Raw genomic sequence first — 14,689 nt, forward strand, 5'->3', positions numbered from 1 at the left:
ACCTGCTGAGGATGGTATCAAGCCTACCTGGACTGTATAAGAGAGATGACTTGGGAGTAGGACTTCCCGGTGACAGATTCTCCGTTGACGGACACGATGCGGTCTCCTGTCTTGAGGCCAGCGACATGTGCGGGGCTTTCCTCCTTCACATTCTTCACAAAGATGGTGTCCATCGGCTCCAAGCTGGCCAGCTTGGTCCGCTTACTTCTCTTTTCTGAAACATGGTGAGGAAGTGAGTGAGGAAGGTTCTACACTGCTTTTAGAAACATTAAATGCTTCCTTTTACCAGAAAGTACATCTTTTTAAAAATAAAATATTATTTGGACTGGGAATTTCAGACGCTGTCGGTTGCTTGGACCAGCATAAATATTGTTGAAATAAGTACCACAACAACATTAAGTGAGTGAGTGAGTGAGTGAGTTTTATCGTGGCGGGTCAGCTTGATGTGAGGAAAGCACAAAGTGATATTTACATCTGAAACACAGTGTTTGACACCGACCAAAATTTGTCAGTGGTCCTAAGGACCAGCCCCAGAATACATCTACTGGTCCTGTTGGATCTCTGCTTGACACAGGGGTGCCTTATCACCGATTTCAAAATTAGAACAAACTTAAATTACTGTGTTCCTTCCTAAAATAACGCTAGACCACCGGACAATATTCTGTCTAAATTGACTGATCCTTTAGTAAATATGCTAGACTCGGACCAGCAGACCAGTGTTCATGTTGAGCAGAGATATGGAGCGGACGAACCTTGAAACATAATCAGGTAGTATTTGGGATTCAAACCCACAATCAGAGGCACCTGACATGACTAAGGGATGTTACTCTGCTAGCGAATGTCCCCCCCCACCTGTAAAGTAACCCCAAAACAAGCAGTGGTTAATTCCACCTCTACACCTCGACTTAGCTAAACTTGTCAGATTGACTTGGCCTCGTGCTGTGTGTATTGGAGATACTGCGGTCAACAATACAGCCCTCTTAGTGGCGACCATTTTTGTGACCAAATGCGACTTAAATCTATGATTGGCAACCTTAATTGATTTACTTCATTAATCATCATAATAATTCTTGGTACATATTTTCCTTTACAACTTCAAATTAAGGAAGGTCCTGGGGTCCAATGGGGTTTGCCCCTCTGGTATTTGAATCCAGGGACCCCATAAATCTTCAGCTTTCGAAATTAAGGTCATGACAAGGACCTTCTGACTTTCAGGCTCCATTTTAAACACTGTATTGGGATGTCATGACATTTAATAAAAAAAAATTGAAATTCGAAAAAAAACCTTGAAACAACATGTAAAAGTGTGAATGTTTTTACGAGAGTCAGAAATATTACAGTGTCATCAAGATCGATAAATATTAGTCCACACCTGTCAAACCAATGGTTGACAGCATGAGCAATGACCGAAGCCTTTGAAATACAACCAAGAATGTCACACATCAAAACCATCCAATTCCAACCTTTGTGGACTAGTTGAGTCATAAAAGCAAAAGTATGAAATATCCTTCCATCATACACACATGTTGTCTATTCATCTAAATCTAAACAGGCACATACATGATTCTTTCAACATTATGAAGCATAAAACCAATATGCAGAAACCTTAACAATTACAACCAGGAAAACCACAAAAAAATCAACAAAAGTTCGTCAAATTCCTCAAATTCTCTCCACCATGTTTCAACATCTGTCCAGACATTGAGTCCAATAATGCAAACTCCTTGCACCACATGAACCATCAGGCACAGCAGTGATAGGCCATGCAACTGCCGTGTAAGGAGCTCCCGCCAGCAGGTGGAGTGGCTGTTTGGAGACGGTTGCGTGTGCACACACCAGAGCACGGGGAATGTCGGGCAAAACAAACACGCTCCCACTGCCAGGAATGTAGTGGCATCATGACGACATGTGTTCTTCAAGAACACTTTTTGGGGTAAATGTAACATATGTCCTTGCTTCATCATGCACTGATTACAGACAGTTAATGACTTTCAGAAAAACGTTATCGCAACTCGGGTTACAGATGATAAATAAACCAGGAAATAAGTCCAGCATCTTCATCTTCATATATTCCGAACATTAATGTATCTAAACTTCACATGATATTGACCTCATTTCGATAAATGTCTCAGATGCCACAAATAAGTTGGCATAAGAACTAGGCCACATATTTTTCAACGACCTACACTGAATTTTAAGCCAATATTTTGCAAACCAACCTATAAAAACCCAAAAAACAAAAACCTCATATCAAGTTTTACTATAAGTACTAATGCAAAAACAACAGTACACACTGGTTTCTGGACGTCAGAGTTTCCAAGAATGGCTATAAGCATACATAAGTCTCAAATCAATTATAACTTTTATAATTTCATACCAAAACAATCAAAGTTTTAAAAAATCAACTCCAAGAACAATCACACTGATTGACATACCCTTCCTTTCAAAACACTTATCTGTCTTTCCTGCTTCCGATAAAAATCAACTTTTAGAAATCAAAATATCTCTAAATTTAAAATGTCATTCTGAGGGAAAATTCAATGACATTTACTTCACATTCAACACTATCTATCCAATTACGCACAATGAAAGTACGTCTTTCGAATCCATGAGTTACGTTTAATGACATTAGAAATGATGTTTAAACAGTGAACGATTGAGATATTTACATAACACAATGGTAACTCAATATCCTGGCAAAGCACGGACCAGGTCGCTCTGACATTGTTCTACGTTCAAGTATCTCATAGACCTGCATTTCAGCTCTGACAACACAAATATGTTCCTCTCCGTTCCACAGCTGCAGGTAATGTTCTTGGGAACAGAATGACTTTCATGGTTTTGTTTCATGCGTGCACATATTGGCTGCCAAACGGTCTATGGCTGCACGTGTATTTCGGCTATTTCATATTTGATGTTAATTGATAATTTATACTCTGATGATATGGCAGAAAGGTATTTATAAGGAGCATCATGTTTCTTCAACAGCCATCAGCAACATGATGATATTTGAGGATTGGACGACATATATATTAATTTGAATCAATGTCGGTTGAGACCCGTAAAGATCTGGGGTAGAATAGGTCTTCAGCAACCCATGCTGGCCGTAAAAGGTGATTATGCTTGTCGTAAAAGGCGACTAACGGGATTGGGTGGTCAGGCTCGCTGACTTGGTTGATGCATGTCATCGTATCCCAATTTCGTGGATCGATGCTCATGATGTCAATCACTGGATTGTCTGGTCCAGACTCGATTATTTACAGACCGCCGTCTGGAAATGTTGCTGAGTGTGGCGTTAAACAACGTACCCATCAACCAATGTCGGTTGAATTAGATTCAAATTTCATCATACATACAAAGTTTTTTTCAAAAATTTGTAAATGCTGGCAATGATTTCTGGATGCTTGTGTATGGGTGTTTTTTTCAAATCAGCAAAACTGTCTGATAAAGTATTTACATAGAGGTGTCAGAGAAAGGTGTCACACAGGTGTCAAAGGTGGAGTAAAAGAATTGACATATGTGTCATACAATCTGTTTGTTGCTTAACACCGCACTCAGCAATATTCCAGCTATCTGACAACGGTCTGGAAATAATTGAGTATGAACCAGACAATCCAGTGATTGATATCATGAGCATCAACCGACGCAATTGGGATATGATGACATGCATCAACCAAGTCACCGAACTTGACCGGCCGATCCCGTTAGTCGCCTCTTATGACAAGCAAAGTCGCCTTTTACGGCAAGCATGGGTTGCTGAAGACCTATTCTATCCTGGATCTTATCCCGGGTCAGGTGTAAGCTAAGTGGTTGTCAAGTGTCATACAGCAACGACACAGGTGTCATAAAAAGGTGGCATAGGTGTCATAAATGATTTCATGCTGGTGTCACATGTGACAAAGGTGTAGAGGTGAGGTGAAATGGGGTTTAACGTCGCGTCCAAGATTATTGCACTCATATAGCGACGTGCATGCACGTGTAAATATGTGTGTGGCTGCTTGTACTAGTCCGGACTAATGCCGATTTATAGTGCTAGCTCACTGAGATACCATGCCACAGTTTAACATGAATACCCCACTGGGACACAGTATACTGACTCCAAGCCGACCAGTACTTGTTTTAGCCCCTTAATGCCAAGCACCAGACAGGGTAACAACAAGTACCATCTTTTAACGTCTATTGGTATGACGCGGTCAGGGATCGAACCCCAGACCTTCCGCTCTCCGGGCGGACAAAGGTGTAGAGATGTGTCAGATACAAAAAAAGGTGTCAGAGAGGTGTCACATGTGTGTCATACTCACCACTGCCATTGTGTTCCAAGTCCTCTCCCTGAAAATAAAATTCAAACATGAATGATCTGCATAACATTTCATTTCCCATAAAAACTGACAGTCATCAAGTCTGATGCTGCGACTAAACACAATTCTACAAAGTCCTCTTTAACCGGTTTTGGTCAAATTTGTTCCCCTTCAGGAGATACTCAGGGCCCAAGTGGTCAATATAATTCACTGTGGAGTGTTCTGGCCCTCGATTTGCCAGTATCCACCAGTCCAGGTTTGAATCCTAAATTCAACTCTCTTATGATTCTTGGTCTCTAAGCACCATGTCTGTTGCCATCACTTTCACTCCAGTGATAAGTTCTATGACACGTGCCACCATGGGTTTTGACCAACTCTCTCAATAAGAAAACCCCAAGTGTGGCCATTACCTATGAAAAAGACGCGCATGTTTCAATAATTATAATACTGAGAATAAAACATCTGCTCTCAGTAGGAGGGTGCAATACCTTTACTTGGATGTCCAATGCCCTTGACAACCTCGAGCTCTGTGTAACACTTCTACCAGGAAGATCCAGGACTGATTTTCATCAGAGCAACATAAGTTTATCATACAATGTCAGAATGACAAAAAGAGACCATCCCATTCAGATATAACTTTGGACAACACAGCGCAAAGGATGTGTAGGTCCATTCATCATCAATAGAGGAAGTGACACAGCAATGATGGACATGGTGTGCCATCTCCCCCCACACATACACACACGCACACCGACCTCCATCTCAAAACCCACACACTTATATACTAACTAACATCACTCACGCTCTAGTTCAGTACATAATTCATGCTCTAATTCAGTTCATAAGTCATCACAATTCACTGTTCTCACACTCTGACTCAACCGATGAACACATAAGCAGAACACTACTGAAGCACCTGTAGCAATAATGATCAAATGAAAGTTTTTTTCTCATAAAAAAGGCAGAGAGTTGTGGGTGTAAGTCAGGAAAGATGGTTTAGATGACTATAACACACTGCTGGTAAACAGTTCACGGCAAGATGGAGGAAGCTGTGGAGGAAGCTGAGGAGGCAGGGCTGTTGGAGGGGGGGGGCGAGTAGGAGGGGGTTTAGAGTAGGAGGGGTTTAGAGTAGGAGGGGGTTATATTGGGTGTTGATGGTCATCCCAGCATGAAATTGGCTCCATTTTCAGCCACTATTTCTCTGATATGAACTCTGCAAGGTTTTTTCATATTTTTTTTTTATATTTGCTGTTGTCTGAAGGACTTTACAGATGCATCAGGTATAGAGTTGGAGTATCCTGTGGAAGTATAGAAACGTTGGGTTTATTGTTCACCTAAAATTAAAACTTTTACATTTTAGGTTTTTAGTTTAAATATCAACTAATATTTTCACAAGTTGAGGAATGTTTGAGTCCGTGAGTCCGTGAGTCTCTGAGCCTATGAGTGAGTTAGATATAGATTCATCCAGGAAGGTTATACAATATGCACGAGCTGGTGATCTTAAAAATGCGGTGAGGTGAAATGGGGTTTCACGCTGCGTCTAAGATTACTGCACTTATATATATAGCGACGTGCATGCATGGCACTGTGTGTGTGGCTGCTAAACTTACTAATCTGGACTAATGCCGATTTTACAGTGCTAGCCCACTGAGATACCATCATAGTTTAACATGAATACCCCATTCAGGCACAGGATACTGACTCCAAGCTGACCAATCCTTGTTTAAGCCCCTAGATGCCGGGTGCCAGGCAGGGTAACAACAAGTACCATCTTTTGTCGTCTTTTTGTATGAAGAGACCAGGGATTGAACCCCGGACCTTCCGCTCTCCGGACAAACGCTCCACCACTTGACACTCTACAGATCTTAGATATGTGCCACTTTGGTGACATGATGCTGACAGCACAAGGATCATAATGGAGGCCAACTTTGGGATTGGAAACCGATGATGTCTGATCACAGGATCTTTGCACACCTAAGGGACGCAACTCTGCACAGCTAATTCCAACCCCTTCAACCCTCTAAACACACTTAAAAATGAATGGAGTTTACATAAACATTATGGGAGGACAATTCGGAGAAATCTTTTTCTCATTCATTTATTTTAGTTTGTTGTTTTACATCATACTCAGCAATATTCCAGCTATATGACGGGGGTCTGTAAATATTGAGTCTGGACCAGATAATCCAGTGATTTACATCATGAACATCGATCCATGAAAATTGGGATCGATGACATGCATCAACTAAGTCAGTGAGCTTGACCACCCAATCCTGTTAGTTGCCTTTTACGGTAAGCATGGGTCTCTCATTTCTAGAGGGTTGGATGAAAACGTAAAAATAGAAAAAATTAATTTGCAAATAATAATCAATTCCACTTATCAACACTGTCCGATGTGAGAATACAGGTACGTGGGAACAGGCCTAAAACACTGCAGTAAACAGTCAACAACTCGAGTTGTGTAGGTTGGTAGTTTTTTTCCTCCTCCAGTTCAGAACCATAAATCACCTGAGCAGTTGCCTGTCCCAGCTTATCTGTAAGAGTACTCCCACTTCTCTATCCGGGAGGCATACAGGCCTAAATACTGTCATAGCGATGAGGTGGGTGAAATGGGGTGAAATATCGACTTCAAGATTATTGTGTGTCGTCTTCAATTTTTACAACAGTCCGAAGCCTGAGTTTTGTGTAAGTGTGTTTGGTCTTGTTAGCTCAGCTAATTCTAGTCTATTTTATAACAATAAATTCTACTGACAATGATGAGTGAGTGAGTGATTATGGTTTGACGCTGCTTTTAGCAATATCCCAGCATTATCACGGCGGGGGACACCAGAAATTGGCTTCACACATTGTACCCATGTCGGGAGTTGAACCCGGGTCTTCAATCCACAATCTGGGCCAGTTAATCCAGTGGTTGATAGCACAGGCAACAAGACACACCACCCTGTATTATGATTGATTGGTTTGTTGTTTAACGCCGCAGTCAGCAATATTTCAGCTACATGACGGCGGTCTGTAAATAATCAAGTCTGGACCAGACAATCCAGTGATTGACATCATGTGCATCAATCCCACAATTGGGACTGATGACATGCATCAACCAAGTCAGTGAGCCTGACCCGATCCCATTAGTCCCCTCGTACAACAAGCATAGTCTCCTCTTACGGCGAGCATGGGTTGCTGAAGACCTATTCTACCCCGGATCTTCACGGGTCCCCAGTATGATGACACCAATCAGCCAGGTCCTACATGGTTACAGCATATCATCATGTCAGTTGGTCACAATGTTACAACAATCAGCTCAACTGTGTCAGTACGAAATCATTAAGGAGGTAGCCCACCCTTGGCACACCAGAAACCTATGATTGTGGGTTCAAGTCCCGGTTCACCCTTGTTATGTTTCTAGGTTGTCAGCTCCATACCCATGCTCATGGGTTTCACCGAAGTGGTAAACGTCCGAGGCCTGCAGCACTTCGGGCTTTCCTACCATAGGTGGTGGACACGCAGTGACATAACTGGAATACTGTTAAAAGTGGCATTAAACCCATCTCACTCACTCACAAAATTATTAAAGTCTGTCTGGTGAACCAACGGTAGAAACTACACTTTTTGGCCACTAGTCCTTATAATGATAACATAAAGCAAAACCCTTAAAATGGCAAATTTGTACTAGTCCTCATGACACCTTAACTATTGGGCAGTTTGGCAAGGACTACAGGACTAGTGTCAATTTCTGACACTGGGTTAACAGAACTCAGCAGCTTCGTCCAAACACAAACCCACTCTCTCCTCTTCATGCCCAAACCATACAACGGCCCCTCAAAGAGCAAGTCATCTGTCTGGGATGTCGGTTCCAAGGAACTTTTTTAAGAATTCCGTAAAAATCATAAGCAATCCACCTCACATTCTCGGAACTATGTCATGGGTGCACAAAACTATCACGGACACTGTCTGATAAAACATCAAAACAGCATTTCCATCATCACCTCAAATTAACACCCAGCTGTTGAAAGCAGTAAACTTACTCCACACTGCATTCGGGAAAATAAAAATGGCAAAAAAATAAACCTCACATTCTCGGAAATATTTAGAGGGTGCAATGAAAAGATCATCAACATTAGCCAACAGAACACAACAGCATTGCATTTTCATCCTCAAATCTAAACAACACACACCTGTTGAAAGCAGTAAACTTTTCAAACTTACTTTATGCCGTATCCAGGTAAAGATTTGGCGAATCATGGTAAAGACGCCAGACGAAAGCGAAAGATAGGTCCTAAAGCAAAGGTACAGACTTACTAACTGACACACGAAGCAGTTCTCACGCTGCAGCTAAGGTGAGCCATGAGACTCTTGCGCAAGTACAGACTCCTGGAATGCAGAATGGCGGACAAAACAAGGATATTCTGCCAAAATATCTTTCTATGGTGCTTCCTACAGTGATGTCGGTGGCATCGTATTCAGTCGTCTCAGAGGTGCATTGCTCTTCCCAGAGTGTTGATGGGAAAGTCATGTTTGATGGGTGTGTTTTCATGCCTTTCTTTGTACACTGTACAGTAATCAGTGATGGCAGCTTAAACTCACTGAACTTCTGTCTTCACTGACATATATACCGCTATCTTTTGTAACAACAGAGCAATAACATTTCTTGTTTTCCACGTTTCCTTGACCAAGACAACAAAAAATTCCAGTTCAATGTACAATGATTGCTCAACTTGAAACAAAGCTATGTGTGGCTTGATCTCTCAATCATTTGATGATGGATTGCCACTCCTTCACAGATGACAAGTGTCAGCTATCCATATTGTAGCGTGTTACATGACCGTACTATCAAAATACCTCTCAAACAGCAAGAAAACAATGTTTGATTAACAACATTTTTTGGACTAAAGGATCATTGACCGTTGAAATAATTATGAACAAAACACTCTGTCTCCGGACTGTGTTATGTTATTTTATGGGAGCTATGACCAACTTACTGATAAGATAATTTCGGGGAATAGGCTCTAGAATCGGTAATTTGGTATATGGTACTCTTTATAAGAGAACTAACCTTACTTTTAGTCTCTGAAATGAATACATATCTGATTCGTTACACTGTCTTCTAATGAATAATAGAATCTTAGGAGCTCAGAAAATTTCTTCATGTTCAGAAACTGAAGAAATCTTGACTTGTATTTTAGACTTTCTTGGTTTGGGGTTTTTTTAAAATTATTTCATGATCTCTATTATTGACCAAATGAAAACATACACCTCCAAAATACATTTCTATTCAACTGGCAATACAAGAATAAAATATACAACTAATATTAGTCATAGGCTTGTCAGAAATATGAATTTAAAAACATTGTCTCTATTTTTCAAAGTTCATGCCAAAAAACATAAGGCACATTGTTGTTCATGTCAAGAGTCTCAAGAAAAATTTTCAATAATCATAGTCAACATTATTGTAAAGAACTATCCCAATTCCTTCATTGTAAATATGACGTACACTGACATGCACTAGTACGTGCATTCCTCTGCAATTAGGCCTGTAATAGTTACCTACATGCACTGACGTCTGAGGAATGTGCTTGGATGAAATATGTGCAGCAGTAGAATACTCATAACGTGTCCATCACAGGACATACTTCTGTCTGACATTCTCCCCACATTCTCACAACATTCTTCTGACTGAACACCAGATAATGGTAGCAGTGCAAATGTACCAAGATCATGTATGATGACTTTAGCTTACTTGTGTTAAATTATTTGGGATAACATAAACTAAGAGACAATTCATTTAATACCACAAGGACTATCGTTATTTCCAGAGCTTCAGATGAGCTGTGGATTGGCATAAAATATGCAAAATAAATCACCATTACCCAATTAACATTAACTTTCTTGCATACAAATACACATGAAAAATATAAAAAAGATGATATTATAATAACACTGGTCATAATTACCCAATGTTGCCTTTCACTTTCAAAAAAGACAAATTAAGAAAAAAAAATTATTTTCAATTAAAACAACATTTTTGTATAAAAATAACATTCAAAATTTATGTTCATCCTTAAAACTTGGCAGCCAATGAGGTCATTCTATCCACATTCTGCCATGAGTTTGGAAAACATTTGATTTGAGTGGTCAATCAGAGGTTTCAAATCACAATAACCTCCTTTGATTGAAACAGATGGTTTGAAGACCACATCACCACAGAAAATAAGGAAATGCATGTGCACTGTCTGAGAAAATTGGATTCTGCGCAGTATCTAGTTCCCATGTGCGTCTCATATGTTAATTATCAAGCCTCTAACAGCAACAAACTTGACGTTTTTAATGTCTATAGTCTTGTCTGTATGACCGTGAGTACGAGTTTGATTACTTTGGGACTTAATAACAAGATTGTGTATCATTCATAAAGTCATATTACCCTTCTGAAATGTGGCACCATCTGAACATATCTCCCACATTCTGCAGAACACATATTAAATGTGGACGCTATATGTGACTGACATCCAATGAATGTAGATTGCGCAACATGAGTTGTATGTATCACGCAATTGATAACTCTGACATTTGTCAATCACCTGTCAAAACATGCGCAGTTGTCTGCTGGTCGGCAGGTCAAAGTGCATTTTGTCACCTTTACACATATTCTGATTCTCTTTCGTTGTCAAGTGTGTCTTTGAAACCGTTTTTTTCTTTTTTTTCTTTTCATATTATTATTTACCAGATTTTATTGAAAGGATTTAAATCATGCTATCATCAGAAGTTATATATATATATATATATATATATATATATATATATATTCAATGATGATGATGATGAACAGTGACATATTTCGAACAAAATCACTTGCCAAAGGAGACCCAAAATCATCATCATCATCATCATCATCAAACAACACTTCTTTAGCATGTTAAGTATGCAAAGCATTTGCTAAACAAAACCTTATCCATGTTGTACATATCACCCCTAGGTCCCGGTACATTTCACTCGTACATTACGCTGGTGTTACATACAGTTTATCAAGTGTACATAGCATTCTCAGCAGGAATTCACAGACCCATACGGGTCAGGGTCAACCACAACAGACTTCATCACTCCAAAGTACATGTATGAATGTTTTCTCCATTGCCAGCAATACTGTATCTTGTAGTGAGTGAGTGAGTGAAGAGATTTCTTACAATGGTCAGTCAACAAATTTATAACTTTAACCCACATTCTTCAATAGGTTCCTGGGGGCACGGGTGGCCCAGTCGTCTAAGGCGCCGCAATTCGCTGTGCAGAGTTGCGTCCCTTGGGCAAGCCAGAAACCTATGATTGTGGGTTCGAATCCAGGATCGCCCCGATTATGTTTCTAGGTTTGTCAGCACCATACCCGTGCTTGTGGGTTTCACTGAGGTGGTAAACTGATATAATGGGAATAATGTTAAAAGCGGCGTTAACCCGTCTCACTCACACACTCAATAGGTTCCTAAGTACTCCAAGCGCATTTGTTTGTAGCGTACTGCCACTCTCAGCAACATTCCAGCAATATGACTGAGGCAAGTAAATAATTGAATCTGGACCAGACAATCCAGTGACTGATATTATGAATGCCTTGAAGAGAACTTCAGCTTTATCCCAGCGTGTCAGCTTAACGTTGGAAAAAAGACCGAAGCGATTCAAGTTTGTGACATTTACCACTTTGGTGAAATCCATGAACATGGATATGTGTATATATTGTACATACAAACTCAGAAACATGATTAAGTCAAATCTGGGATTCGAACCCATGATCAAAAGTTCATGCCTTAGTAAAAAACCCTGCACATCGAATTGTGCTGCCTTAGAAGACCAGGCCACATGCAGTCACTCTCTGCAACAAAATCCTACATCAATATGAAAATGACAGAAAATTGAACCAAATAGCTTGAAGAGATCTATACCTAAAAATAATCACTACAAAAACAAATCTTACTTAAATTCAACAAGTTAAATTAGCACACAGCTTGGTAAAGCCTTTGCACGAAGATCCATAAGGGGTGACAATCTAGTGTGGGCTAGTACATGCAGACTCCAGTGGTAGATAGCCACTGCTTGTACAATTAACATTCACTTTTAATTGAAACCTGATATTGGAAGAAAGGAGAAGGATCAATCTCACAAATGTTGAAAGGTGTGTTTTCCAAATTTGAGGAAATCATTAAGATGTCTTCTGTTAGAAGCTTGGATTAAAATTAAATATTGATAATCAGTAGCTAAATGAGGGTCTTGAGAGGAGCTGTGAATGTTTAACGTTTATGATTTAATTATCCAAATGAGCTCATAACTTGTAAAACCTAAGATGCTTTAATATCTTTTTCCTTTTTTTGTCTTTCTTATTGACCTTTGATCATTTAGAAACTGTCTTACATATTCAGGCTCATCATCATCATCATCATCATCATCATCATCACACGTATGCACGTATGCACGTATGCACGCACGCACAAATGATGACCATAACAATCATCATCATCATCGTCACTTTCATAATCATCACACGCATGCACGCATGCACGCACGCACAAATGATGACCATAACAATCATCATCATCATCATCATCATCATCATCATCGTCACTTTCATAATCATCACACGCATGCACGCACACACAAATGATGACCATAACAATTCAAAAACCCATCATCATTTTCATCATCATCATCATGGTATTACTGGATGTCTAATAATTTTTTTTAAAATTCAAACTTTTTCAAGACGACATCCCAATGTTTACCCTTCAAATAAAATTCCAAATACAAACACTCAAATTAGCAGCTGTACAAAAATACTCCAACATTTTCAATTAAATTAAAAGAATCAACACACATTCATGTCCTAAGTGCCAGAAATATGGATAGCCGAGCGAAAATAAGATTCCTCCCTCATATCCACCCCCACGATGCCCCCCAGGCATCCAACAATCACCTCCAGAAAATGTGCATCCCCCCCCCCCCCCCAGCTTGAAAGGGCAAGCCTCCTATTAATAGCCATAATGAGATATTCTTGAAAGTCCCTCTCCCCCCCTCAAAACCACCACCACCACACACACACATTTTTTTTCCCATTTCTCGTCCCACGCAAGTGAGCCCCCAAACAAACAAGCACATTAAACAAGGGGCGCATGACAGCGCGGGTCTTCTTCATGTTAGGTAAGACACTGGTTTAACCCTTTTGAACTTAACAGGAATTGAAGCTGCCCATGCCAAGAATAAACAGTGTCTGGTTGTACAGACCTTAAGATTCAGCAGTGAACAAACTTCCAGGAATTTGAGTTGGTGAGGTTTGCGGACTTTACAACATCTTTGGGTTCCCACAAGAATGAGGGCTAGAAATTACCGCAGTTCCTTGACTAAAAGTAGTTCTCCATGACCTAATTATCTGACATAACATTGTGTGTGCAGTGTTCATTTCAAAACTCCCCATGGGGAATTTGACATACAAAATTTCTTGATGTCGCAAAGATAAATAGCAATGCACCCAAAGGGATTAACATAATGTTGTTTGTTTGCTGTTTAAAGAAGTTTAAAGAAGTTAACATCCATAAACTATCTTCCTTAATACTATCTGGTTAGGTAAAGCATAAATTATTAAGCATACAGTCACATTTCCAGAATATTAAAACCCAGCAGTCTGAAGATGCAACTGTTGCAGTGTGTGACTACCTTGCTTTCATCCAGTCCAGGTTTCGTTATTCCAGGTGCACATAATTACACCATCCTAGCCAGCACACAGTGTTGACAGGTAACACCACACCTCTTGATTAACATGCTCTGCCCGTGAGTCATGGGACATCCACCTATTACACAACCACCACGACAACTCCATCTGTTTCCTGCTCACAGATGAGGACATGACAGTGTTGTGATGCTGCAGTGCTAATCCATCTATAGCATTATCAGGGCATATGGCGAGTCAGGTTGTTTGTTTGTTTGTCGTTTAACGCCGCACTCAACAATATTCCAGCTATATGACGGCGGTATGAAATAATCAAGTCTGGACACTGTTGGTGTCTATGTTAAAGTACTGCCATAGTCTTAGCGCTAAGACTGGTCGCGTCTTTGTAAAAATACTACAATAGTCTTAGCGCTAAGACAGGTCGCGTCTTTGTAAAAGTACTGCAATAGTCTTAGCGCTAAGACTGGTCGCGTCTTTGTAAAAGTACTACAATAGTCTTAGCGCTAAGACTGGTCACGTCTTTGTAAAAGTACTGCAATAGTCTTAGCGCTAAGACTGGTCGGGTCTATGTTTAAGTACTGCAATAGTTTTAGCCCTAAGACTGGTCACGTCTATGTAAAAGTACTGCAATAGTCTTAGCGTTAAGACTGGTCGCGACTATGCAAAGGTACTGCAATAGTCTTAGCGCTACGACTGG

The 14,689-nt window shown here is 40.2% G+C and overlaps 2 protein-coding genes across 9 annotated transcripts in view; both read right to left on the minus strand.

Moving 5' to 3' along the window:
- LOC139470318 (uncharacterized) overlaps positions 1–14,689 on the minus strand; it is a 119,461-nt gene that overhangs the window by 60,564 nt on the left and 44,208 nt on the right. The gene's annotated exons all lie outside the window — the stretch shown is intronic.
- LOC139470316 (rho GTPase-activating protein 23-like) overlaps positions 1–14,689 on the minus strand; it is a 134,500-nt gene that overhangs the window by 27,063 nt on the left and 92,748 nt on the right. For 7 of the 8 annotated variants that reach the window (XM_071252681.1, XM_071252686.1, XM_071252685.1 and 4 more), the window contains 2 exons: positions 4,302–4,329; positions 28–214 (listed from right to left, as the gene is read on the minus strand). In XM_071252681.1, coding sequence (XP_071108782.1) covers positions 28–214; positions 4,302–4,329 — 215 coding nt within the window. Of the gene's footprint in view, positions 1–27; positions 215–4,301; positions 4,330–8,501; positions 8,635–14,689 lie in introns of those variants that run through there. The other variant, XM_071252684.1, reaches the window with a different exon arrangement.

The sequence above is a fragment of the Haliotis cracherodii genome, unplaced genomic scaffold (assembly GCF_022045235.1).
Source record: "Haliotis cracherodii isolate W230 unplaced genomic scaffold, xgHalCrac1.p SCAF_20, whole genome shotgun sequence".
NCBI classification, from domain to species: Eukaryota; Metazoa; Mollusca; class Gastropoda; order Lepetellida; family Haliotidae; genus Haliotis; species Haliotis cracherodii.